This window comes from Trichoderma camerunense, assembly GCF_050948025.1.
Source record: "Trichoderma camerunense strain CBS 138272 chromosome Unknown V8C40scaffold_27, whole genome shotgun sequence".
NCBI lineage: Eukaryota > Fungi > Ascomycota > Sordariomycetes > Hypocreales > Hypocreaceae > Trichoderma > Trichoderma camerunense.
The window spans coordinates 97,545-122,107 of record NW_028145343.1 but is presented as its reverse complement, the minus strand read 5'-3'; the positions used below and the strand labels follow the sequence as shown (position 1 = coordinate 122,107).

Sequence of the window (24,563 nt, the reverse complement as noted above, 5' to 3'; positions counted from 1 at the left end):
TGTTTAATATTAGAGCACAGCTATTCCTGATATATACCTGACCCTTCGAAAAGGGAGGAGATAACAAACAAACCAAACAAAAGGACTATTTTCTCCTTCGAGGTAACTCCCCATGTTTTCTAAGTGCAGTCTCCTCGCTGGGAGACGGGTATCATTTAAAAACTCTCGAATCAATTCCCGTGTTGTGCCCCTTGGCTCGTCCCCTCGTTCAAGTTGTGTAATTCGACATCCTGGTAGGGGTCATTCCTCGAAACCGGAGACCTGTAGCTCATAGCTGCGGGCACCGAAAGAGAAGCACCGTGCGCCTCGACATCCGTAGACGCTCCATAATTGGCGGGAACGGTCATCCCACGCTCGACATCCTTTTCACCCACATAGCCCAGTCGTCCAACGCCAGCCCAGAAAGCCCTGTCTGGACTGCGAGGACCCCACGCCCAACCAGCTCCGACAGTAATGGGCAGGTGATAAAACCTAAAGCTGAAGATGGCAGTAAAGACACCAATGCAAAAGCCAAACAAAATATCAAAACCGTGATGTCGGAAATCAAACCAGCGGGAGGCTGCTATGAATATGGCGAGGCAGAATGGTGCCACAGTAATGACCAGGAGATAGACGGGGGGAGCTGCTGCCTGACGACGCAAGGACTGGACGCTGGAGTTATATGCGATGCTTGTGTTGGCACCTTTGCCCGTCATGGGAGCGGATGCCTCGTCGTCATATTGTTCGACTGCGGATCCCAGGCGAGAAGGGAATGCAGCATGTACGTCGTGGCTGGATGAAGAGGTGCCCGTCGCCACAAATGGCATCGTTACGGCAAATTTACTGGCAAGGAAGAGTGAGAGATAGAGGAGGCCACCCGCAGAGGCGGCAGAGTGGCCACTGGGATAGCTTCGGAAGCCGTCATTGAGCTTCGCCTTGTCAGTCTGCTGGCAGATGTCTGCCGAATAGAGCTGACCGATGCTGTTGCCCAACTTGGACTCTCCTTGGAAACCGCCAATCAGGAACTTGGATGCGTTCTCCAGGTCTGGCAGGCATCGTGCGAGGAGATCAGGTCGAGGCTTGCCACACATGTTCTTGATACCGCTGACGAAGAAGAAGCCACAGGCAACGGACATTAGGAGCCCCAGAAGACCGGTGTGAAGCTCCCATAGCTTACGTTTCCATATCAGTGAAGCAGGGGTGTTCTTGGGTACTGTTGCTCCGGGTACAAAAATGATGGAGACAATGACGATGATGGCGGCAGGGACACCGCAGCTCAAGACAAAGAGCAGCCAGTCTGGGACAGTCTCATGTTCTGTAAAAGGGAAACTGGGGTAGTGCTTCTGTTAGCTAACTAATTGGGCGAAGACAAAGTCTGACCAACGTGACATGAAACTCACGAGATGTCTGGATTCACCAGAGAAAAGGGCCGCTTGTTGGGCGTGATGACACCGAGGACATAACCGACTGCAGCAACAACGATGAGAACAATCCAGTCGAAGATGTATGACGAGATGAGTCTAATCGAAGGTCTTCCCATCTTGGCCTCAGACCCGGCGCGGGACATTCTGCGATATGGTGACATCTGCTTCTAGCAGGAGACAAAAGGTGAGAAGGGGGCCCAGGGGCCTATAAGGAAGCGGCAAGGCTAACGGTGGGTATAACAAAGGATTGACTACTAGGTAGTAGTGGAAAGTTAAGGAGGTAGGGAGGAATTAAAGTTAGAGGCCCAAGCCGGGGTTTGGTGATGTGTGGGCAGGCTCAGATCTCTCTCCGCTCAGTGGATGTGGCGCCGCTATAAAAACATCGACTTTGCTCGGTTCTCGGTTTTATCGAGGCGAGCTGGATTCCACAGTGGTGTCGATCCAAGGGGACGCGTGGCAACCGCTGCACAGCCCGCGGGTGGTCACTGGAGGCGGCTAACAGGTGGTAAGTAATCGGATCTGCTGTTTCTTTTGTGCAGTCTCGCACATGTCGCAGGGGTGGGTTTTGAATGGAGACGAAGCTTGTTGCGATGAATCAAGTCATGCTAGCTGCATGCCTGACCGAGATGAGGAGGAGAGATGGAGAAGAGAACGGAGCAGTGGGAGAAAGAAAAGAGAAAGAGAAAGAGGCTAGGAAGCATTGCCACATTAAGTACAACAGGGTTGATTCAGATCGAGGAGAGCAGAAGGGGAGAAGTGGATAGAATAGGGCTTTTGTGTCTGTGCAGTGGAGGAGGCATGTGGCCGTGCTGATGAAAGAATTGGAACATGAAGCTTACCTCTATATTGGGACCAAAGTACGGAGTCGACCCTACCAGACGGTACCAAGGAAATACGCAGCAGGTGACGGTTAAGTAAGAAGAATCTGGAGCTGAGCCGGTATTCCGGAGTCACCTGCGATGCTGGCATGGGACAAGTTGAGCAACATGGAGCAGCAATAAGCCGGCAGTGCAAAAGTCAGGTACACTCGCCTGTACTGTACCCCTACCTTCTGTACATGGAGCAGAATGTGTTCGATCTGGATGAGGAAGTGGGTCGTGTGCCTCTTGGCTGGCTGGCGCCTTCCCAGCGGCAGCCCCAGCAGCCAGTGGAAGGAGCATTAGAAATTCTTGGCAAGCGCTGCCCCCTGTCCTTTCTCTTTCTGACGTAGCTCGCGCCGGCTCTTGGCTTCTTGGCACTCTCCCGCTGGGCTCGAACTTGTCTATCCGGCCATGATTTACCGTGCAAAGAGGTTAAATCAACGTTAAATTGACAAGCAACCCTCCTAGGCCTATCGTTTTTCAGGTATCAATACATGACTCCATGCAGTTCAATTGGTTACCCGCCTTTTTCTACCAGTACTACTCCTTTACTACTAACCCTGGCAGTATCTAGAAGCATAACCTGTGTAGCTCTACCCTGTTCACCCTTACTATACCTTTGTAGAAAGGACTGACGGCGTACTCCGTACACGTTATACACGACGCAGGCTAGCATTATGGCTGAGCGAATTGGCCAATTGCACCCAGCGCGAATCAGTGGCCAGATTTTAGTACGAAGTAACAATACCAAAGCACTGTTACTCGTTACCTCATCATGCAATCTCTCTTGGATGCAAGGCGCCAAGGGTTACACGAGATGTACGTCTCCTTAATCAGCGGAGATACTCGTATATACGAACAAAACAGGCTAGCTCACTTTTGGGCTGCCAAAAATCAGGACAGAACAAATAGGAGAGACGTTTCGCAGCATGTTTCCTATTTACTCGGTGTAAATTATGCTCTTCGTGGGTTAGTGGTGGATTTGTAGGATTCTTTTCAGCAGGTGAAGGGCTTTGTAGATGTTCCCTGAATGTAACGACGCTTCCCCTTTGTGTTTCTAATCCACCCCTCCTTTGCCACAACTGGTTCCAATCTTGTGCAAGATATTCCTAACTTTATTTTTTTTTTTTAAAAAAAAAAGAAGGAAAAAATTGTGACCTCTTCGTATAAGTGAGACGTATGTTAGAAGATCCTTTTTTTTTTTTTTTTTTTTTTTTTTTTGTTGAACTGTGATCAGTGTTTTTAGAGTTAAAAGTGGTCGCTTTGTGCATACCTATAATCGACATTGTCCTCCAATTCTCATAGAGGCAGGTGTGAGCCTCTAAGCGGTTCGTAATAGGACAGGGACCGCAAAGTGAATGTGTGTATACTGTTCATGATGAGAATACGACTATCATTCTAGATGAATTTAATATGAGGTGCTTATGTGCGGATTGCCTGTTTCTGTATGGCGGTCATTTCTCAATCTCCTCTTTTTTTACACCCCTTGGTGGCCTGAGCTGTAGATATGTATAGTTGACATTGATGCAAAATGTAAGTATTCTAAATTATTTATCCTCTCTTATTCCATTCATTTTCACCGTTGGAAGTAAAAGTTAATCGCCATGAGCTCATCTGGCATGAAATTATAACTCGGGATAATGTAGTCCAAAGGAACCCATAACCTTCTCAGTACGAGGCTGTGTTAGGTACTATCGCGTCGTATTAGTATGTAAATTTACGGCAGGTATCCTCTAAGAAGTATCATTGGTTGATATTTGTTTATTAATAATATCGCATCACTGGACGGCTGGTTTTCATGTTCCTATTTCAGCCTAATGCTGCCTAACGATGTTTTATTTCAGCGATAGACGCATTGTGCGATGTAATATATCTGACTACTCCTTGTTATTGAACTACGAAGTTTACACTAAAATCATATTAAAATTTGCCGTTGAGACGAAAGATCAGCGCCGTCGAGTCTCCTGATTATAGCCTTCTGCGGCAAGATAATTGTCGTCTGGATAGGGACAAGTGCACCTTTTGACAAAGCTAGATCGACTAGACACTCACTGTCTTCATTCCGATTATTCCACAATTCAGCCAAACAAAATACGAGCTATAAATCATATCATGAGGCTGATTAATACCGACACACTGGTGATTGAAGAGTTTGGATTTGGCCAAATCCCAAACTATGCCATTCTGTCACACAGATGGTATAACTACGAACTCAATTTACAAGATGTGCAGAACCGCATATGGGAAAAGCGGGGATTTACGAATGAGAACAAGAAAAAGGCTTTCGAAAAGATAAACCGATGCTGCATCAGGGCGAAATCTGACACATTTCAATATGCTTGGATCGACTCATGCTGCATTGATAAGACAAGTAGCGCAGAGCTATCAGAAGCAATCAACTCCATGTACCTTTGGTATTATAAGGCTGGCAGATGCTATGCATATCTCTCTGATGTGCAATCAATGAATACCTTTAAAGAGAGCGAATGGTTTAAGAGAGGCTGGACTTTACAAGAGCTGCTCGCACCTGCTGAAGTCTTCTTTCTTGACAAGGACTGGAACGACCTGGGGACGAAGAAAAGTCTACAAGAAGCGGTATCCGATCAAACGCGCATTCCCGTCAGTATCTTATCCGGTGCTGATCTTGAAACGGCTACTGTTGCTCAGAGGATGTCCTGGGCTTCTCGAAGGAAAACTACAAGAATTGAGGATAGTGCCTATTGTTTAATGGGCATATTTGGCATTAATATGCCGTTACTTTATGGAGAGGGTGAACGAGCTTTTATTAGGCTTCAAGAGGAAATAATGAAGATTTCAAACGACCACAGTATATTTGCCTGGAAATCTCGAGATACCCGCGGTGGAATTCTGGCCACGTCCCCCGAAGCATTCAGCGATTCTAACAACATCATTCATTACAGCCCTTTTGGTGATTCCAGAGCGCCTCTCACTGTGAGCAGCAGAGGAATACATTCGGCACTCCGATTTGTTGGCTTAGGACGCGGAGGGTTTGGAATTGCAATTCTTCATTGTGCAGAGAGAGATAAAGCAACCAAGCCTCTTGCCATTTATGTGAGAGATACAGCTTTGACAATGGAGCTATTTGAACGAGTCCGGAGCGAAGCTTTTGAAAGCGTTAACCTTCATGACTTCCGAAGATGGCGATATCCCATTAGACAGATGTGTATCAGAATAGGGCGAATGGCGCCAGCGGGTAGAGTCGAAAATTCTGGAAATCAGTACGGCATCAATCGCGGCATTGACGATCACAATATGCTCTCAAAATTGAACAACGCCTTAGATACTGGCGAACTATTCCGCACAGCTCAAGTCGGGGATCGAGATGCTGTATGGCTATGGCTCACCCGAAGCGATATTACGGCCGACTTGGCAGATAAAATGGGACGGACAGTGCTATGGCATGCAGTGATGGGCCGTCACGAAGCGCTTGTTAAGATGCTACTAGCACGAAGCGACGTCAATGCGGATTTCTTGGACAAGGAGGGTCAGACGCCACTTTCATGGGCCATACATCATGGGCACTACGAAGTCATTGTCGAGCTGTTGCTCAAGAAGGACGTCGATATCGAGGCAAGATATCAGAACCGGACGCCGCTTTTGTGGGCTGCTATTAATAGCCATGAGATCATTGTTAAGATGCTACTTGAGAATGGCGCTGATACTGAGACAAGAGATAACAATAGGCAGACGCCGCTTTTACAAGCTGCTGAGAAAGGACATGAGGCTGTTGTTAAGCTATTACTTAAATATAGTGCTAATACCGAGGCAAGAGATAGGAAAAAATGGACGCCGCTTTTATGGGCCGTCGAAAAAAAACATACGGTGGTTGTTCAGCTGCTGCTTCAGAACGCTGCTAATACTGAGGCAGAAGATAATGACGGACAGAGGCCGCTTTTACGGGCTGTTGAGAAAGGGCATAAGGCTGTTGTTAAGCTGCTGCTGGAATATAATGCTGATACCGCGGCAAAGGATAAAGACAGGCGGACGCCGCTTCTCCGGGCTGTTGAGAAAGGGCATGAGGCTATTGTTAAGCTGCTGCTGGAAAATAATGCTGATACCGCGGCAAAGGATAAAGACGGGCGGACGCCGCTTCTCCGGGCTGTTGAGAAAGGGCATGAGGTTATTGTTAAGCTGCTGCTGGAGAATAATGCTGATACCGAGGCTAGAGATGGAGACAAGTCAACGGCACTTTTACGGGCTGCTGAGAATGGGCATAAGGCAATTGTTAAGCTGCTGCTTAAGAATAATGCTGATATTGAGGCGAAAGACATTTACGGGCGGACGCCGCTTTTTCAGGCTACTATGAAGGGACATGAGGCCATTGTTAAGCTGCTGCTTGAGAATGGTGCCGATATTGAGGCGAAAGGCAAAGACGGGGAGACGCTGCGTTCGTGGGCCAAAAGAAACAACGCACAGAGCATCATTGATAGCAGGGGATGATGAATCCGAGCCGCTCCAGTCACATATCTTCATATATCATCGCAAGGGACAGCCATGAAGTTGGGCGTCCTTGAATACTTTTCATACTGCCCGCTGATAATCACATTCAAACATGTATTACTCGTGGCCGTTTTTACACGTGTGGTCATAAAATATTTGCCTTCACAAGGCATATCAATAATAGCACATAATATACAATCGCGCAGAGCTACAACACAGTGCTTGCTGCCGGCGCATATACATAGCTTCATGTCATTTCCCCTTCATCACGGCATCTAATAGACCGCTTTAAAATCACTCCTTGGACGACCTCTTGTCTCTCCGCTTGCCGTGGTTGCGTGGCCGGGGCGTCACAACCCACTTGTTGACGTTGTGCGTACGGCGAGTCTTGTAACCGCTCTTGGTCTGTAGGGATGTACCTATTAGTTTCCCCGTATGTATTGCATAGTTGAGAATGAATCTCGAAACTTACCGGTCGGCCCCAAGGTGTTACAGGATGGCGATTACCCTTTGATTTTCCTCGACCACCACCGTGAGGGTGATCAACTATCAACAACCGTTAGTTGCTTGTACAAATAGAAAGATATGGGCAAATTACCTTTGTTCATGGCCACACCACGGACGGTAGGTCGAATACCCAGCCATCGGCTTCGACCAGCCTTGCCGAGCTGGCGATAGTGGTGGTGGATATTGCTGGCAACTCCAATGGTGGCGCATGCATCTTTGCTCACACGGCGAACCTCGCCGCTCTGAAGTCGGATCTCGACGTACTTTCCAGTCATAATCTTTGTACCGTCGTCCTTTGTCTCTTCGTTCTTGTTCACCACTGTGGCGGAAGTACCCGCACTCCGACAGAAGACAGCGCCTCTCTTTGCTGCGGAGCCAACACAGAAAACTGTTGTGCCAACTGGAATCATGTGCATTGGCAAGCAGTTTCCTCGGAAGGCAGTCTTGGCCGCAAGAATACCAGGATCGATAACACCACCCATGCTGTCGAGAAGATCCTGCGGGATACCGGCGCGGTAACTGTGGACGATGTCACCGGCTCTCAGTCCATCGGAAGCAATGATGTACGATTTTTGTCCGGTGGCTTGCTCCGTGACCAGAGCGATATGGGCACTACGTCCAGGGTCATATTCGATCCGCTCGACCAGGTGCGGTCCAGGGCGCCATCGTATAAAGTCGACTGTTCGTATTCTCCTCTTGGCACCACCTCCTCGGTGTCTGACAGTGATTCTACCATACACGTTTCGTCCACCCTTGCCCTGGCCCTTTTTCGGAATTGTCAGAGGTAGGAATGGCCGTCCCTTCCAGAGGTGGTCGTTTATAGGTCGCCGTAAGTGTCGAACACCGGGAGTCCTGGGTTTGTAGGTGCGCAACATGACGGATTGGTTCGAGGGCCTATCAGTGCTGGCCGACGTCTCACTGGCACGTCCGGCATTGCTGCTGGTCCTCGACTTGGTGGCATAAGCCCTCAATGAGAGATTGTTGAAAGCAGCGAGGAGGCTGCGGCTGCGAAGAGCCGGGGCAATAGACATCCTTGGCTGCAACATATTGATCCTATAATTGGCCTGGCAAAGAAGAGAGTATAGATTTGGTATCGAGGGGATTGGTGATTTCCTATTCTGATCGTTTATGACATTCGTGGTGGGGGACCTTGTCAGTGCTCGAAGTTCTCACAGCCCGGCAATTGGCCCAGAACAGCCTCTTCAAACGAGAGCTGGAGTGCACTGGGAGCTGGACAAGACGATGCCCAACGGCTCACAAAATCTGCAAGCGCCGTGCCGGTCGTCGTCGAGCAGTTCGGCCTTGCTGTCGCAATCGAACGACTTCTGCCGCTTGTCTTTTCGATGTCCCACGTTGAAATTTCAACGGAGCTCTGAAAAACGTTGTGCCGACTGCTGCATTGAACCCCCGGCACAGAGCTATGCAATTACCTAATCAGAGCACAGACCTGGCAAACTTAGGTACCTTGTTACTTGCAGTAGTCAGCAACAGGGCATTGAGTTTTCTAGCTTAGCTTTCTTAGGTTAGTAGGGCGCGACCAGCCACAGCGAGGCTCAGTTCGGCACGGGCATCTGCCAGGCATCCAGCCACTGCAAAAAAGCTCGCGCGATCGCGTCCAGCCAATCAAACCCCCGTTGCCCTGCGGTTGCTACTGTTGACATTGGCCTTTTCCAGCCTCTACCCCCCCGGCCCCGCGAGATTCCGCCAAACGGCGCGTTGTGAGTCGTCGCTTTGGCCTCCACTCGTCGCCCGCCCGCTTCTGGCTGGTACTCTTGCAATACCCGACAGGATACCTTTCTGGAAGCTGTCTCTTAGTCTTGTTTTTTTTCTCTCTCTACGGAGTGCAGTATCGTATCGTATCCCACCGTATCGTATCGACACACTTCCTCTCTCTCCCTCTCCCTGTATCGGCATCCTAGTCCACTCGTTGAGCCTCGACCCGGCGTCAATCGGCCTAACCAGCATAGCATCTCTTCACCGGCCTGGCAGCAAAAGCTTAGGTTTCTTCACCGCTGTCCCGAAGCGATATCAACAGCTGGCCCTCACCTCAACGCATGACTTAGTCACAGCACTCGCATAACATTCTGTCCTCTCTTTGTTCCCTAGCCCTGGCTAGCTTCATACACAAAAAGTTGCATTGTCATAGGCTCTAGGTTTTTTTTTCTGCCTTAGCCCCCATCATTCTTCTCCCCTGCCTGGCAACGCTGCCTTCAATCAAACCAAATCGCGAGCCGCGCCAACTCTGTCGAGGTACGTACCCCATCCGCGCCGGCCCACTCCGCGCTCCCTGTGCGTTTCTCCTCAAAACACACCTCGCCCTCACCACTATCCTCTTTCATAAACACTTTGCATCATCTCCAATCGTGCTTGTTGATACCCCCTCCGGCTGCCTGTCCTTTACTCTTACCCGTAGTCACTCTACTTGGCATCGAGCCTGTTCAATTCAAATACCCTTAGCCCCAGTCATTGACTCTATCTCGCAGCATTCCTGCCACACTAGGCGTGTCGGTTCTTTAATTTAACCTCGCCATCTGGAGGTCAGTAACATTCCGACCCCCTTGTCTTCAGATGAGTGTCTCAGGAGAGCTTCTGGCAACTCCCTTGAGTTGAATCAAATTATCTTCATCGTCTGCACGCTTTCAATTTTTACTCTTCTCGACGCGTTCTGTTAAGCTGACATGTCGGGGCAAACAATGTTAGGCTTCGAAGCTATTAACACCACCACTAGTTCTTCATCTCAGTTCATATTTTCGAATATGCCTCCTGTGAGTATTTCCGAGAGTCGATACAGCCCTCACCTTGCAGCGAAAGAGTGCTGACGCGATGCCTAGGGACGACCCCGTACCCGCGTTATCTCTAACGAGAATGACGAGAACAGCACCACAACGCGTATGACCAGGGCCAAGGCGGCGGCTCTTGGCGTCGACGATTCAGCACCTCCCTCCAAAGTTGGCCTTCAAACGAAGAAGGCAGCTGTCAGCACCACCACTGCCACCGGACTTAGGAAACGCGCTGCACTTGGCGATGTCAGCAATGTCAGCAAAACGGATGCCGCTGAGGGAAAGAAGGCTGCGGCCAAGGGTCTGGTGTCCAAGGCTGCTCAGCCTACAGGCATTCAAAAGAGCACTCGCCCTACCGCCGGTCGGACAGCATTGAGTAGCAAGGAAGTCAAGAAGCCAGAAATCAAGAAGTCGGGAGCTGGTACAATCCCACCCAAGAGAAAGGTTCCGGCAGCTGCACCCAAGGAAGAAGTCGTACGCGAGGCTGTGGAGCCCGCCCGCAAGAAGGCACATCTGGATGCTGAGAAGCGTGCTCGCTCTGAAGTTGTTGAGTCTGAGAATAAGGCTCCCCAGGCTACATCCTCCAAAGCTGCCCCCGTCAAGGCCGCTCCAGTCAAGACTGCCCCAGTCAAGGCTTCACAACCAGATCCCGAGGAGTTGGCAAAAGCCGAGCTGATTGCTAACATCAAGAGTCTCGATGAGGAGGACTTGGATGACCCTCTCATGGTTGCCGAATATGCGAATGATATTTTCGACTACTTGAGAGATCTCGAGGTTCAATCGATTCCCAACTCTGATTACATGTCTCACCAGGACGACCTCGAGTGGAAGACGCGAGGAATTCTTATTGATTGGCTTATTGAGGTTCACACTCGGTTCCATCTGCTTCCCGAAACTCTGTTCCTGGCCGTCAACATCATCGATCGGTTCCTCTCCGAAAAGGTTGTCCAGCTCGACCGCCTCCAGCTCGTCGGTATCACCGCCATGTTCATCGCCTCCAAATACGAAGAAGTCCTGTCTCCTCACGTGGAGAACTTCAAGAAGATTGCCGATGACGGTTTCAGCGAGGCTGAGATTTTGAGTGCGGAGCGTTTCATTCTTAGCACCCTTAACTACGATCTCAGCTATCCCAATCCCATGAACTTCCTTCGCCGAGTCTCAAAAGCGGACAACTATGATATCCAGTCACGTACCATTGGCAAGTATCTTACGGAGATTAGCTTGCTGGACCACCGATTCATGGCGTACCGCCCCAGTCATGTTGCTGCTGCTTCCATGTATCTGGCGCGACTCATGCTTGACCGTGGCGAGTGGGTATGTACAAACAATCAGTTCTACTCTATCAATAGCACTAGCTAATAGGTTCGATGATAGGATGCAACTATTGCGTATTATGCAGGTTACACAGAGGAGGAGGTTGAGCCTGTTGTCAACCTCATGGTTGATTACCTAGCGCGACCTCCTATTCACGAAGCATTCTTCAAGAAGTATGCTAGCAAGAAATTCCTCAAAGGTATTTTCATATCCATCCATTCATGACAGCGTCTCCATCTCGTCGCTAACACCTACTGCAGCTTCTATTCTTTCTCGCCAATGGGCCAAGAAAAACGCGCCATTATTCGGCATCGAGGATCTTCATCTGTCTTTGGACCAAATTTCATGATTATGACGACGCTGGCTGTCACTCGCATTGTTTCCCCCCAACTTTGGCGTCTTGAATTACTGCAAGTTCCGTTCAGAGTTGGGATACGAACACTATTCGTTGGACTCTATCACGACTTAATTGCGCAACGAAAGTGAACACGACCACGCCATAATATGTCGCTTTATTTGCATACTGCGTTAGGGCCTGTTGGGCCCTGCATCGTTATGAGCGGCTATGAAGCATTTGGTCTGGGAGCCGTATTATTTCGGCTACATTGCATCACCATTCTCATTGTTTGATATCTAGCAGGTTATGTCTGCAATTGTCTGGTTTTTCAATATTTCAGCATGGAAATCCCGTTTCGCGCTTCTTTTTTTTTTTTTTTTTTTTTTTTGATACAGGCAGGCGCCTTGGAGTCTTGGGGCGATGGAAAGGAAAGGTATCGGTTTGCCAATCTTGGAGTTGGCTTGTTGTGGTGCCCCCGGTAACGAGTGACCAAACATTTGGAGAAGGAGCTGGCCGCAGCATCTGATGCATCTGATGCTTCTTGAAGCTGCGCTTCGTTCCAGTTGGACGAGCTTTGATGAGCTGTGGCCATTGAGAGAGGAATCAGGAAACTCGCCCCTTAGCCGGCAAAGGCTGAGATAGAAAAAGTGTACACATATCACGATTGGTTTATGGAAGGGGCTTTCAAATCGGAATGACAATTGAATTGTATGAGTCTTAGAGAGAGTTTTCTGTCGGCGTTTTGTTTTTATGCATCTTCATTCTCGTGCTTTGAGCTTTTTCTCTTGTTTGATGTGTTGTCGCGATCTTGCATTTGTTTTGCCATTCTATTTACGAGCCCCCATATGGACGACTTTTACCCACAGCTTAATCACAGTTACACGAGAATAATAATAATGAAAGATTTGGTCATGCAGGCTATTTTGAAAAGAAGTAGAGGTGATGATGTCAACGATGATGTTCACAAGACGTTTGCCCAAGCTCAAGTAGCGAGATTTGTTACTGCGCCACATCTGTAAACTAGCCACACACCTCACTAGTGGCTGTCTTCGCCGCCTTCAGCCTGGCCTAGCCTTTTACACCATCCTTCATCAACGACGTGCATATTCGAATAATTATTCCCATCGGCCACATCTCTAAGAGAGATTCATTTGAAGTCGTAACGGCATAGTTAAGACTAGTATCTCGCTCAATTGGCCTCTAAACGCGTCATCAAGGCGTTTATTGCTTCCGATTGTCACACCTCTACGAGAGAGAGGACGCAGGCTCAAACGCGCAGCCTCCTTGATTCGGTGAGAGAAGGGCTAATCACAGCAGAACCGTGCGGCCATGGCCCCGATTCTGAGGCCTCGGATGAGCCTGTCAAAGGACAGGTTCCCAACCTACTTTAACAACCTGCGGAGTCAGCCATATACTGATCCGAATTCATCACGGGCAGCCGGCCCGTTGAAGTAAGTGGTGTTTCAATGGGTTGTTTGAAATGCAAGATCTGACACGGTGCATAGTTTGAGATCAATTGCATGGAACCCCCCTGGGACTTTGGTTGCCACGGGTTCAGCAGATAGGACACTGCGAGTCTGTAAGTAGGGGTGGCTGGAGTGAAAAGAAGAGAAAAGGCCAAGCAAAAGGAAGACGGAAAGATTGACGCGTGTTGTAGGGAATCCAGAAAAACCTAATGTCAAATTTTCAACGGAGCTCAAAGGTCACCAGGCAGGCATCGAAAAAGTAGCCTTTAACCCTACAAAAGATGCTGAGCTGTGCAGCTTAAGCAGTGACGGAGTGGTACGATTTTGGGATGTAAGGACCAAGGCTTGCTTCAACGAAGTTACAGGGCTAGGTGACGCGATGACGCTCGTTTGGGCCCCAGATGGGCAGACACTGCTCGTCGGAAACAGGGTATGTCCTCATCTCTTTCTCCCATCACGTCGATCATGCTTGTTCAGGAATGGCTCACCGTTTCAAGTCGGATAACATCTTTGTTCTATCACCAACACAATCGACGCCTCTGGCCTCGCACCAGCAGACGGTGCAAACGAATCAAATTGCCTTTTGCTGGAGTGGGAAGAAGATATTTGTCACCACCTCAGAAGGGCAGATTAGGATACTATCATATCCCGAGTTTGAACCGGTACTACGTCTAGGAGACGGCGAGGATGCCGCGGAGTTCACTCTCAAGGGCCATACCGCTTCATGCCTGACCGCCGAGCTGCAGCCCATGGGCCGCTATCTCGCCACGGGAGGAGCAAACTCCATCATAGCGCTATGGGATACCACAGACTGGCTGTGCCAGAGGACGATCACAAGGATGACGGGCCCCGTGAGGAGTATAAGTGAGTTAAGTCCGAAGGCTGTGACCGTGCTTGACGGGGCTCATTGGAAGCTAACGACTATGCACTCACGCAGGTTTCACATTTGATGGCAGCTACGTCGTCGGTGGCAGTGATGAAGGTAAGTCAGCAACTTGGCTTGGAAGGCCGCGGCTATCTGTCTCGGATGACAATGGCGGCCCGACTCAATGCCCTCTGTATTGGCTGGCCAAGTTCCGGACGCTCTGCTGATCCATCAACCTAATAGGCAACGGACTGGAAGTAACGCACGTCGAGACGGGGGAGCACGTCCACACGTTCAAGACGGCCGGATCATGTCCAGTGGTGGCTTGGGCGCCGACCCGCTACTGTTTGGCGTATAGCGATCTTGGTGTCCTGCGAATTGTGGGGGTAGATCTCGACAGAAAGTAAGCTGCCAGCGCCGGAGGAGGAGGGGGGCATAGCCTTGTTGTCGTCTTTCCCTTTTCCTCCTTCTTCTGGTCTTACGCCCATGCTTTTTTTCTCCGACACTTGGAATAACGGGAACAGGCGAGGTGAGCTAGAGCCACATTGGGTATACATGGCATGGCACGGAGTCGTCGGCAGAAGGTTGCGTATCTCCAGCATGTTGTCTAGCTAGCATGTGGCACTGCCTAGGGCATTTGCGTTGAGCCGGATAAAGTATCCCGATGGTGTGGAAAAGGTCGCGCATTTTCCGCTCCCCTAGTAAGCAAGGCATGTATGTAATACGCCGGGTAAAGGCTAAGACTGGGAAGTGATTCGACGCAACGGCCAGCGGCTGCATGCTTGGTAGAGAGTTGCTGGAGGTGCCGCAAGAGTTGGCAGCCGATTTGCCACTAGGCTGTGAAACAGCACGTGGGTTGAGACAAGGAGCTTGCTTGGAATGAGGACCGGGATTGGAGGGATAAGGGCCTATTTTGTTTTATGATGTTTTATTTGCTTTATACAATTTTATTTCTCTTTCACTTGTTGAGAGGACTCATCATCTTTGATAAGAGGGTTGGTAGACTCCTTGCCCAAATGGGCGTTCCTGTGGCAGGTCGGCAACCCATCTAGTAGTATCAAGATAGCCTGAAGCCACGCGAGCTCTCTGCACCGGTGGCCTCCCACAGACCCCAAAAATCCTCCAACGTTCCAGCAACTCAAGCTAGAACGGCTTTCGGAAATGTGTGTGTAACCCATCTCGAACGGGTAAAGGGTACGGAGTACTCCGTTGCGCGAGCTACTACATCCCATCTACTGCCATGGACAGGCATGGTTGCTGGAAGTGCCGCCTCGATGTGCTGCAAGTTTCCGGCCTTGGCATGGGCAAGAAGTGGAACTTGCTCACCAGTCCAGCAACGGTAAGGTAAGCCGATTTGCGTTGTTTCCCACTAAGCTACGGAGTACAACTGAAGAGAAACAAGGAAACGGAAAGCATCACATCACGGGGTTGATAGTTTTGTTTTGTTTTTAGAACAGTCCGAGTTTAGGGGGGGAGGCTGGGGAAAATGAATCCCCTCCCCATTGACTTTGGTTCTGGTTTACATTGCTTGGAAGGCCCGGAGAAACGTGGGAGTGATGGTAGGCGGGTAATATTTTTGGCGGAAGCAAAAGGCAGTCAGATGGAGATTTGGGACGGGCTCGATTAGATGATGGGTCCGCAGGGATGGAGAGACAGTGACACTTTTTCTTGCTTGTTGCGGCATGGCTGCCATGGATTGTTTTTGGGGGCTCGAATGTGGAAGCTGAATGTACTTGCTACCGACGCGAGAGATCGTACGACGAGTAACGGGGGCGTGTATAAAGACAGAGAGAGAGAATGAAGAGAATGGGGAATGGAGAGAGAGCGGATTTACCACAACAAGGGGACTATAGACTATAACGTGGGACTAAGTAGAATCGAGGCGTTAAACAGGCACCAAGTGCAAGGTGATGATTATTTATAGAAGCATCAAGGTTCTGATAGACCGCGCAGGCCGGCCACACGGAGGGCCAAACCGGCAGTTAGCAACCGGCCAATCGACCAGTCCCTTTTTTTCGAGAGGACGTGACTATGACTTTTGGGCGTCGAGAGAGTAAACTGTCCGAGTACTCGTACCGTTGCAATAGGCTTGCTTAGGGCTGAGTGGGGGTTTTTTATCGTTTTTCCCTTTCTTCTGGGCGTCCATCAGCACGGCACGGATGTCTCTGGTTGCAATCTCTTACCACCATCTCTTTCGTTCTGTGATGCCACATGGGCATCATGTATAGGTAGCGTAGCCTTCACGGCATATCCCAAAAGCTACTACTATGCAGGGCATGTAACTGTAACTAGCAGTAGGGGGAGCGGAGACAGGGAATCTCATTGGGGATGGGATGATGACAGTCAACTTTCCACAACGGAAATCTGACCCTGGTCTTTGATCCCGACATGGTGGCGAACCGAAACGGCCAGCTGTGCATACTGCCATGCCATGATCACTGGTATCCCTGGTAAAATGTATGTTTTTTATGGGTGCTGCCGTCCGCTGCGGTTCGGAATACACCGTCTAGTAGTGCGTGTGCGGCGTTCCGAACATCCATACAAGAACATACACAAGACACTACATGGACAGGTGTGCTGCTGCTGGCTTTACTAGTGAAGTGTGTGCTATCAGATCCGAATACGCTCGTGCATAAGGCAAGGCGCTAGAAACGGTGAAGCAGAAAGAAGGCTTGAGGGCTGTGCATCTCATCCGCACGAGGGCGTCTTTTTTTTTGGTCTTCGCATTTGATCCATTGGCAGCCGGTTTGCTAGCATTTGCGGGCGGACGGGAAGAAACATTGCCGGGCCAGATGGTTGCTGGGTACGTAAGCAAAGCCTTCTTGAGGCAGAGGCCACTGGGCTTATATCCGGCTTCAATATATGGTAAAAACATAGTAAAATGAATCTGAATTACTATGTTATATCCGCAGAAACTTGCTTGTGTTTTTGTAACCCCCAACAAAAGAGGTGGTTACGGAGTATACGGTACAAAGGCGTGGAGCAGGCCGTAGCTTGTTCTCCGTAGTCCGTAGTCCGTAGTAGTGGTTAGGTAGTACTCCGTACCTAGAAGATGATCGCAGCCGAATGCTGGGGTACTTCTGGGTGGCAAAAGACTTGGCGGAAGTCTTTCACCTCGGGCTGGAAGAGCCTGATTAGGTAGGTGCTCTGGGTTTGTTTCGTCGACTTTTATACAATGATGGATGTGTTTTGTGACAGTTGATGCAAAATGCGAAAGGACGGAGAGGCATCAATAAGCATGATCCCACGTGGTGGTGGTACGGGAAATTAAAATACAAAAGTCAGATGACAATCAAGCTCCGTTGTGCATTTCATCTAGATACATGAAGAACGAAGAGTCTTTTAATAAGGCTGCATTGTAAAGAAACAAACTGTAACACAAAGACAAAATAATCCAAAGGCACCGAGAATGGCAGGCTTCCATCTGGCTGCGTGCATATTCTTTGGCCTTTCTCCTGCAGAATCACGTAACCGAGATATGCACCCGCAGCCCACATCTCCAAAAAGAAACATACTATCCAAGCCCCCCTGTCCCTGTCCCTGTACCCTTGGCGTCTGTCCCCTTGACTGAACCTACCTGGAGGAGAGACTCGACCATATGCTGTAGCGGTACTAGTTCAGCTAGGCCCTATTTCGTCTCTTTTGTGCCGGGGGCTTGTCGGGAAGATGAAGCACCAGTAGCAGCTGAGCGGTATGTGCCGCCAGTGGGGGGACGAAATTGAGGAGACAGAAAAGAATTTGAAATAATGCCCCCGGCTGGCCAAGTCTATGTACCTGACGTTGTATTGCACTAGCACCCGATGACAGGAGACATTGGCCGGACGATCGCAAAGTCTTTCCTTCGAGCTCTAATCAGATACACGCTTTGCGTCTCATGGCATCATGTGGCGTGGCCGCATCTGGAAGCCTGACAACGAACTGTACTGTAAAGTAATGCTACAGGCTCTTTTTGAATCATCCCACAGGTAATGCCACAGGCTGTATGTATGTAGACAATCAAGATCAATGCTACTGGACAGGTCATACTCGTGCTATTCTCGCAGAGGAAAATAGCAACGGACTGTTTTGGTAATCTCTGACTGATGCGCTTACATGTACACTCCTACAAACGTCTACCTGCACTTCCCAACTCGCAATATGCAGCACTCCCTCCTATACACCTCTCTACTTACACACAATAGGCTGCTCCGTTTTAGAAAAGGAGCCGTTTCATGCATCAACCGGTCCGGAGCATACACAATCGACCTGAGCCACGGAAATCCCAGCGCGGTGGTACCTGTTCTGGCAGATGGACAACCTTAGCCGTACCTTGGCGGGCATTAGCCCCCCCAATTTGCCTTTTTGAATCCGGCTTTCCCATCACCATCCCAAAGCCTCGCGGCCGCAAGCCCAAGAGAAAATTCAAACCAAATTCAAGCAAACTCGTTCAACAATGAAAGTCTTTCCGAGAACAACTCGTACTCGTACGCGTATGGGAATGGCTCAAAGGTTTTGCCCGTCGGCCGTGCAAATCGACCGTATGACGCGCAGCCAAACGCGCCACCATCAACTGGCATCGCCACTAACAAAACGCCATCTGATTTGGAAACCCTTTTTTTCGGGATTCGACTTACACAGACGTGCAGTAATCATACAGAGTACATACATACATACATTATAATTCCGCCCGACTCAGCCGGTCAGATAATCCAGTAAAATAGCATGAAGACGAATTAAACTGAAAGGCCAGAAAAAAAAAACAGCCTGATCTGATAAAATCGAGACAATAGGCTGGCAGCAGTCGTCATCGCCAAGGAACCAAAACATGCGCCCTCGCAGCACGACCGCATCCCCACAAACCACGCGTGATGGTGCTAGTGCTAGTACCTGTACTTGTATCACTTAGGCCTGGTAGAGGAAATAGAGGAACCCCCATGGACAAATCTCGTCCCATCAAATCCGCTGGAGGGGGGCGAGCCAGCGTGACAAACAAGGGGGATCTGAGGCATCATGGAGATTGAGAGGAGGGGACAGGACCCTCAACTTTCGCAAGCTTTCCCAGCACTGGACTTGGCTCTGCCGCTCGGGGGGCCGGTGCCGCGACTCATTTGTGATTTGATTCCAACCAACCTTGAGCTTCTTGCAGCGCGCCGGCCAGCGCCTTTCAGCGCCATCGCGGCGCCGTCCAGCAGCCCCCGTACCCTCTACTTTCTGCTTCGATGCCCTAGGACGAGGCGACCACACGGATGCGGCATAGTCCAGGTGTCTTGGGGTCTGGTCTGTCGCTCGTTCCAAGGGTTTTTGGCAGCTTGGAATGAGGAGGGGGGCACAAGTGTTTAGCTTTTGCTACTTCGTAGTGGAGGGTACCGTGCTGACGGCTGTTGATTGCTGCAACTCATCGCAGCTGGCTGCAGTTGCATTTGTACCGCTACCTTGGGGCGCAGAGCCGTTGAAATTGTATTTGGCCCCATTCATGTCATGTCGACAACTGAACGTTCCATCATCGACATCAATCCATCCAACCATCCATTCAATACCTCAATACCAACTGCGCTGTGCATGTACCGTAGCAGTAGGGCGCTAGAACGATGCAGTTCCACAGCTCACTAACAGCGCTCGCACTACCTGTAGTGCCCTGTAGTGCCTTTGCCATCAATCAAATCGCACTTGTAGCCGGTACCTGGGCAGCACGACGCCGCACCGTTGTCACACTGGCGTGCCCCACTCCGGCACGCTCAGACAGACAAGACAGAGCCAGCGTTGGGCTAAATATAGCAGCAAGTGGTCCATTAATAATACAGCCCCGGACGTAGCCTGGCGGTACAGGGTACCTTGCTGTATACTGTACATGCACTGCACATCCCCTCGATGATGCCTTGCTGCAGCTACGGGCATTCAGGCCAGACCAGCCGAAAACCCACGTCCCATTTTCCCCAAAGCAGCATTGATCCTTGGATTCTTTCTCGGCGGACTCGCCTCAGTGCCCGGCTTCCCGCATCCACAACACTTCGGCAGTCCTTCTTCAACAACCGCCATCTCTACTGAACTGCACTCGTACTTTCCCATCCTCCGCCCGCACCGGTCCGACAGGCTTTCCGTTTCCTCTTCGTTTTTTCCCTTTTCTTCATCTTTTTTCGCGTTTCTGCTCATCGGCCCACCAATCATCCGTTCGCCCAGCGTGGAGGAGATTTGCGTTGCAGAAATTGGGAAATCCAGCAAGGGGGGAGGAATAAACACCAACCGTCGATCCAAGAATCATCATCACCACGCCCTATAGCCACAGCGCTTCTCGCGCAGTCGCCATCTCACCACCAGCGCCATGCCCGGCTCCTCGGACAACGGCTCGTCGAGCAACGGCGGGAACCACTCGGGCCACAGCCCGTCTCAGGACGACAACATGGCGCCTCGCGATGCGCACCCGGACAACGCCAGCGTCCCCAAGCCCAAGCGCCTTGCCTGCATGATTTGCAGGAAGCGCAAGCTCAAGTGCGACGGCATACGACCCAGCTGCAGCACCTGCTCCCGACTGGGACACAACTGTGCCTACGACGAGCAGCGAAGGAAGAGTGGTCCTAAGCGTGGCTACGTAAAGGCCCTGGAAGAACGACTCAGTGAGAAACACCCCCTGCCAACGTTCTTTTTTTTCTTTTCAGCATTGTGTCTCCGATCGATTTTGCGTATTTCTCAAGATGCACGGGGGGGAGCGGAGGAGGAGTGGATTCAAGGGAAGAGGGCATGCGATCAAGATGACGTCGATAAAAGAACCTCAACATCAAAAACGCCGACATCGATGAGACAAAAAGGCTAATCAAGACACACAGAACAAGTTGAGACGCTATTAAAAACCCAGGAGCCAGCAGCAAAGAGCCCGACAAAAGGCGTCGGCATGCAGATCCCCGGAGCCAACAACAACCAGGCCAATGCAAGTGCGTCCATGCCCATGCCCAACTCCAACATGGGCATCAACGGCGAGGAGCACTGGCACTTCAACAACAATGGCGAGTCGCCCCAGGCGGCGCCAATGGATGATTTCGGCTTCAACGCCAACATGGGTATGCCCGTCAACAACATGCCCGGAAATTTCACCTGGGAAATGATTGGCCTGGGATTGGAGGAGCCGCTACCGCCGCAGGAAACCATTGACGAGTTGCATCAAATCTACTTTGAAAAGGTCCATCCATCGATGCCCATGATTCACAGATACCGCTATCTTGCCGCCATGAACTTGTACGTCTTGCTTGAAGTTTCTCTCCTTCGATCCCCCCTCCTTGATTTTAGTCATCATCTGAGACATGACCCCCGCGCCCTTGTGCGATGATACCTAAAGATGGACTTGGACCATCAAGCAAGAGATTGGAATATGCAAGTGGCTCACAATTCATTCGTATAGGGCACCAAGTCAACGACCACCAGTCTGCTTACGCTACGCCATGTGGACATTAGCATGCTCCATCTCGGAAAAGTACACGGATCTGAAGGATTTGTTCTACCAGAGAGCACGCAAGTATGTCGAGGCCGATTACATGAAAGGCTTTGGGGAGCACATGATTTCCGTCGCTCACTGCCAGACACACATCCTGCTGGCCAGTTATGAGATGAAGATGATGTACTTCCCCAGAGCCTGGATCAACACCGGCTCTGCCGTCCGTCTGGCACAAATGTAAGAAGCCCTCTCTTACTTCCCCTATTCAACCAAGCCCGGGCGTGGATTAACAAGATGTAGGATCGGATTGCACCGTATGGATGGTGGTGGCTTGGACGTGAAACAGTGTCTGCCACCCCCCAAGGACTGGACCGAGAGGGAGGAGCGCAGACGAACGTTTTGGATGGCCTTTTGCGAGGATCGCTATGCCAGTATCGGCACTGGCTGGCCCATGACGATTGATGAAAAGGACATCAAGACAAACATGCCATCGGCAGATGAGGCCTTTGACATGAGCCGCCCAGAGCAGACGCTGACTCTGGAGGAGTCCATGGGCCCATCCGGAGCCGGCAAGCTCTCCTCATTTGGTGGCATCATCTTGATGGCCTGTCTTTTCGGCCGCAACCTGATTCACCTGCACCGCCCCGACGACGACGACCTTGACCACGACATCAATGGCCCGTTCTGGAAGCGCCACCGACAGATGGATCACATCCTCCTCAACACCTCTCTTTGCCTGCCGTCCCACCTCAAGCTCCCTGCTGGCCTGGGCAACCCCAACGTCGTCTTTACGAACATGAGCATCCACACTTCGACCATCTGCCTTCACCAGGCAGCCATCTTCAAAGCGGAAGCGAACAAGCTTCCAGCATCAGTCAGTGCAGAGAGCAAAGTCCGGTGCATCACTGCCGCAAACGAGATTGCCAGCATCATGAGGACAATCTCACACATGGATCTATCTTCGGTAAGTTGCTTCCACCAACGACGCAGCCTTTATAACAGAAGTATCGTCATATGAAATCATAGTGATGAATACTAACGCGGATACCTCAGATGAACCCATTCATTGCCTTTTGCCTCTACGTTTCTGCACGAGTCTTTGTGCAGTATCTCAAGAGCAAGCCTGATGACGCGCAGACCATTGATTCGCTGCGCTTCCTCATCTCAGCTATGAATGCCTTGAAGCGACGGAACCCTCTGACCGAGTCTTTCCTTGTCCAACTGGACGTGGACTTTGAGGCTCTGGCGCTGAAGATTCCCAAGCTGAGGGGCGCGTTCCCTCGCCCGGGCGAAAGTGTAAGCATCCCTCCCCCCTATCTAGTCTAACTTTGGTTGCACGAGATGTAGTGGTGGCTGAGATGAGTCTTTACTAACCTCTGCTTACAGCCTGCTGAGGCCCCCAAGGGACTACCCGTACGAGCCGGAGCTGTCTGCGATGACCCAGAGGGCGTCAAGGGCATATTAGCCTACCGAAACGAATGCCACTTTATGAAGGCGACGGGTGATAACGGCAACTCTGCCACGGCTCCGGACCTCACAGAACCTTCTGGCGATTCTCAGAGCATGTCAACATCACACTCCAACAACTTTGGAAACGGAGCGTGGCTCTCGGCCGAGCAGCAAATGCACGTACTGACACCCAACTCGGGCAGCATGTATGAAAAGAACGTTCCTGGAAGTGGCGGACTATCCGGCTTTGGTGACGGTCTGGACCAAGATGCCTCTGGATCTCCAGACGTGCAATCAGCTGGACGAACTCCCAACTCGAGCGGTGCCGGATCAGACATTAGGCCTCATCTTGTACCCGGCCAAATGTCTAATGCTGCATCGGGCCATGATTCATACCGAGCAAGCCCTATTTCACCTCAGCAAACAATGATGAATCACGGAGGCATGGACAATAGCGGCAACCAAGGCTTCTACGGCGACCCCAACAGCTTCACGATGGCTGCCGGCATGGGAGTTCCACAACAAGCATACGGCATGTCCAACGGATGGGGAGGGCTGAACGGACCAGCCGCCGGGATGCAACCTGTAGGGGGAGAAGGCGTTCTCAGAGCACTGATGAACATGGGACCCATGGACGCCATGGATCTATCATCGTGGGACTCTGGCAACCCGCATTAAAGCATCATCAACGGAAATATACCTGAACATATCAAAGAAAGAACAAAAAAAATAAAGTGTAAAAAGAGAAGGAATATGGGGAAGTAAAGCATGGTCTTGTGCTAGACTGGATTTGAAAGAGAATGGGGAGGTTGTATTTGGGAGTTTTTTATCCTGGGTGTTTCTGCCTTGCACGAGGAAAACGTTTTCGACAGGTTTCACACGGTCTTTTCTTTACTCTCGCTCTACGGTTATACGTTATCTGTAATTTGTTGGATATGTTTTGGACGATTGGAACGAGATTTATGGGCGTGTAGGGCATTGGGGCGAATACGGTTATCATTTTTTTGTCGTCGACTTTTTTTTTCTCTATTCTTGTTTGTATCTCCTTGGTTCTTTTTTTCCTCCCTTTTCTTCTAAACTTCTTTTTTTCATTTTTTTTTCATTTTTTTTTTTTTACTTCTTTTCAAGTCATACTTGTCCGCCTTTTTCTGGCTCGCAACATGACCCCCGTCTTATACGGAGGGTTTTTTTTTGCAAGTTTGGGAAATTGGGTGGCGGTGGGATGAAGATGGAACATGGACAAACAGTTTTTTTAGTTAATACCCAGCAATGACGAATGTTCTCTTTGCAAATGATGTTACTCTCACTTCACTTTGATGTTTAGATTATTGTATGTCTAGTTGATTGTGTGCATGTGATGCAGAGGTGGATGTTTCGTCTTGAACGCAATGTTGTTGATAAAAGCTCGAGGGAGTAAGTATAAAGAACTACCAAAAGAATTGATATTATAGTATAGGTAGCATAACTGAAAAAGAATTGAATAAGTGTTACAATCAATACAACAAATAAATGAATGTAAAGAGCGTCGCCAGCAATATGGAGACAGTATCAGAAATGACTCTTTGTTTGAAAAGAAGAGGGATTGAGTCTTAGTAAATTCATGAGTAAGACGGACTCAAGCAAGACAGGGCGAGGTGGCCCGTGCACGCATTGCCGCCCTTCAGCGCCCTTACTTGATTCTTCCCCCGCCAAACAACCCCTCCATTAGACGAAGCACGC

General features: G+C 50.1%; 6 protein-coding genes across 6 annotated transcripts; 4 read left to right on the top strand and 2 right to left on the bottom strand.

Annotated features, from left to right (window-relative positions):
* Nucleotides 1–58: 58 nt before the first annotated feature.
* On the bottom strand, nt 59–1,837 carry V8C40DRAFT_129758 (PAP2 superfamily-domain-containing protein). The gene is made up of 2 exons (XM_083211045.1): nt 1,380–1,837; nt 59–1,308 (listed from the first exon to the last, which is right to left on the bottom strand). The coding sequence occupies exons 1-2, from the start codon at nt 1,562–1,564 to the stop codon at nt 171–173; spliced, it is 1,323 nt and encodes a 440-aa protein (XP_083067630.1). The 5' UTR covers nt 1,565–1,837; the 3' UTR covers nt 59–170.
* A 2,271-nt stretch (nt 1,838–4,108) lies between these two features.
* V8C40DRAFT_258248 (putative ankyrin repeat-containing protein) lies at nt 4,109–6,939 on the top strand. The gene is made up of 2 exons (XM_083218676.1): nt 4,109–6,544; nt 6,644–6,939. The coding sequence occupies exons 1-2, from the start codon at nt 4,376–4,378 to the stop codon at nt 6,722–6,724; spliced, it is 2,250 nt and encodes a 749-aa protein (XP_083067629.1). The 5' UTR covers nt 4,109–4,375; the 3' UTR covers nt 6,725–6,939.
* Nucleotides 6,848–8,576, bottom strand: V8C40DRAFT_258246 (mitochondrial 54S ribosomal protein uL2m). The gene is made up of 3 exons (XM_083218675.1): nt 7,323–8,576; nt 7,197–7,270; nt 6,848–7,129 (listed from the first exon to the last, which is right to left on the bottom strand). Exons 1-3 carry the CDS (start codon nt 8,275–8,277, stop codon nt 7,019–7,021), a joined length of 1,140 nt encoding a protein of 379 aa, XP_083067628.1. The 5' UTR covers nt 8,278–8,576; the 3' UTR covers nt 6,848–7,018.
* A 1,151-nt stretch (nt 8,577–9,727) lies between these two features.
* Nucleotides 9,728–11,832, top strand: V8C40DRAFT_129724 (B-type cyclin CLB2). Its single transcript, XM_083211044.1, has 4 exons — nt 9,728–9,996; nt 10,063–11,325; nt 11,386–11,524; nt 11,586–11,832. The coding sequence occupies exons 1-4, from the start codon at nt 9,910–9,912 to the stop codon at nt 11,672–11,674; spliced, it is 1,578 nt and encodes a 525-aa protein (XP_083067627.1). The 5' UTR covers nt 9,728–9,909; the 3' UTR covers nt 11,675–11,832.
* An 899-nt stretch (nt 11,833–12,731) lies between these two features.
* V8C40DRAFT_258237 (WD40-repeat-containing domain protein) lies at nt 12,732–14,954 on the top strand. Its single transcript, XM_083218674.1, has 6 exons — nt 12,732–13,113; nt 13,168–13,241; nt 13,320–13,558; nt 13,626–13,992; nt 14,066–14,110; nt 14,237–14,954. The coding sequence occupies exons 1-6, from the start codon at nt 12,992–12,994 to the stop codon at nt 14,398–14,400; spliced, it is 1,011 nt and encodes a 336-aa protein (XP_083067626.1). The 5' UTR covers nt 12,732–12,991; the 3' UTR covers nt 14,401–14,954.
* Nucleotides 14,955–19,963: 5,009 nt separating this feature from the next.
* Nucleotides 19,964–24,136, top strand: V8C40DRAFT_258227 (transcription factor domain-containing protein). The gene is made up of 6 exons (XM_083218673.1): nt 19,964–20,583; nt 20,794–21,199; nt 21,363–21,632; nt 21,696–22,359; nt 22,449–22,691; nt 22,782–24,136. Exons 1-6 carry the CDS (start codon nt 20,292–20,294, stop codon nt 23,520–23,522), a joined length of 2,616 nt encoding a protein of 871 aa, XP_083067625.1. The 5' UTR covers nt 19,964–20,291; the 3' UTR covers nt 23,523–24,136.
* The last annotated feature ends 427 nt before the right edge of the window (nt 24,137–24,563 follow it).